The 2,084-nt window shown below is 52.4% G+C and overlaps 1 protein-coding gene across 1 annotated transcript; it reads left to right on the top strand.

Annotated features, from left to right (window-relative positions):
• Positions 1 to 687: 687 nt before the first annotated feature.
• On the top strand, positions 688 to 1,473 carry LOC136154626 (melanoma-associated antigen 10-like). Its single transcript, XM_065916830.1, has one exon. The coding sequence runs from the start codon at positions 688 to 690 to the stop codon at positions 1,471 to 1,473; it is 786 nt and encodes a 261-aa protein (XP_065772902.1).
• Positions 1,474 to 2,084: the final 611 nt, after the last annotated feature.

The following is a 2,084-nucleotide window of genomic DNA, read 5'->3' on the forward strand; positions in this document are numbered from 1 at the left end:
CACGTGACTCTTTCAGATCTGGTTTACTCAGTGTCTTGTTTTGAGTTTCCTTCTACTCCCCCAAAGGGGACGGTCCAGCCCATGCCCGGGGAAAGGTGAGAACTACAAGGGACCCACCACACAACTGGCTGTACTCCCAGTGTCCGCCCCCTCCTACCAGCACAGAAGTCGCAGGGCTGTGCCACAGTACTGCCCTTAGATGTCACCTCCATTTCTCTCACAGGAGCTCCAGGAACCAGGAAGCAAAGGCAGAGGTCTGAAGCCTGTGTCCTGAGTTCAGACAGCAGAGGAGGTCCAGGCAGTATCAGGAGTCAAGGTGAGAGGGTGACCTGAAGTGAACCAGAGGCTCCCTATCCCAGAACAGAGGGGGGGGGCCCAGAAGACCCCAATTCCTTCCAATTTATTGGACCCAGAAATCTCGGTCTGTGTTGACCGCAGCCTGGGGAGCCACCTCCCTTCCTCCTTCGGGTAGCCAGGGGACTGGCCTCCCAGGAGGAGTGCTCCTGTGAGGACTGAGAGCACCCCTCAAGGGGAGAGCTGTAAGTGGCCTGTGTCGTCCAATCCTGGATGCGTTTCTTAGCCCAGGTTGCTCACAGCTCCTCTCTCCCCAAGGCCCTTGGTCCCCATCTGTACCTCTGCCTCACTTCCATGTCTTGTTTGACCTCAGGCATTGTGCTCCTGGTTGAGATGAGTGAGCGCAGCAAACCCGAGGATGACCTTCAGGACGCAGGCGAGGCCCATGGCCCTGTCGAGGTGCCACTCTTGGAGGCGGAGGTGGGGGATTCTGCATTCCACTTAGCCACCTATGCCCTAGCATCGTCCTCAGCTAATGTGGAGGCCTTGCCCCAAGAAATTCTGGATAGGATGATGGCTAACCTGATGAAGTTCCTGCTCCTCAAGTATCGAGCCAAGGAGCTGACCTCCCAGGCGGAAATGCTGGATACAGTCCTCAGGGATAACCAGGAGCACTTCCCGGTGGTCTTCAGTGAAGTTTCAGAGTGCCTTCAGCTGGTCTTTGGCGTGGATGTGAAGGAGGTGGACCCAGCGGAGCACACCTACATCTTGGTCCCCACCCTGGGCCTCACCTGTGATGAGATGCTGAGCGATGGGGAGGGCCTGCCCAGGGCCGGCTTCTTGGTGCTGGTCCTCAGTGTGATCATGCGGTTTGGAGACCCGGCCCCTGAGGAGGCAGTCTGGGGAGCACTCAGCAGGATGGGGGTGTATGTTGGGAGGGAGCACTGTATCTTTGGGGAGCCCAGGGAGCTTCTGACCCAAGTATGGGTGCAGGAGGGATACTTGAGTTACCAGCAGGTGCCTGACAGCCACCCTGCTCGTTATGAGTTCCTGTGGGGTCCCCGGGCGTATGTGGAGACCAGCAAGTGGCACGTCATGTCATTTACGCTCAGGGTCATGGAAAGGGCTTTGGGGGCATTCCCATTCATGCCTGCAGAGGATTCGAGGGAGGAGGAATAGGGGGCCTGAGCCAGAGCAGCAGCCAGATTGATCCTTCCTTCTGTGATTGAAGAGGCCGTAGTCAGCGTTCTCAGAGGAGAGGGCCCGGGCCAGTTGGGGGAACTGGTGTGTAGCATCTTTTGGTTCCTGTTCTCTGTGATGACATGGGGATTCATCTCTTTTTTCTTGAGAAATTTTTCAAAGTTTGATTTCAGAGAAGGCTGAAGAAGCTTCATTGGCTTTGTGAATGATATTGTCCGAGTGTATTTGTGGTTACTCAGTTCAAAAACTTGAGTTTTGCTGTTTCGTAAAAGATTGGGAAGTTTTCCATTTTTTTTGTGGTCTTGAACAGAATACAATGGAATAGAATTTAGAACTGTTTTGAAAACATGAACTTTCGTAGCACTAGTATTGAATGGAAAAGAATTAGATAATAAAAGGAATCATAGTGAATTCATGCTTATGTCCTTCTTGTCTGTCATTCACAATAACTAAATGATCTCAGTTATTTGAATTTTCCTGGATTATTAAAAAAAGTAGCAGACTATCTGAGACCCCTGCTCACTGGCTCAGTTATTCCAAAGACATGTACAGATTCTCTGCTTCGTAAAAGGCCATGTTAGCAGTGGGGA

The sequence above is a fragment of the Muntiacus reevesi genome, chromosome X (assembly GCF_963930625.1).
Source record: "Muntiacus reevesi chromosome X, mMunRee1.1, whole genome shotgun sequence".
Lineage (NCBI taxonomy): Eukaryota > Metazoa > Chordata > Mammalia > Artiodactyla > Cervidae > Muntiacus > Muntiacus reevesi.

What these genes read in the sequence shown, in the direction of transcription:
- LOC136154626 (XM_065916830.1), top strand. Translation starts at nt 688, where the DNA reads ATGAGTGAGCGCAGCAAACCCGAGGATGACCTTCAGGACGCAGGCGAG.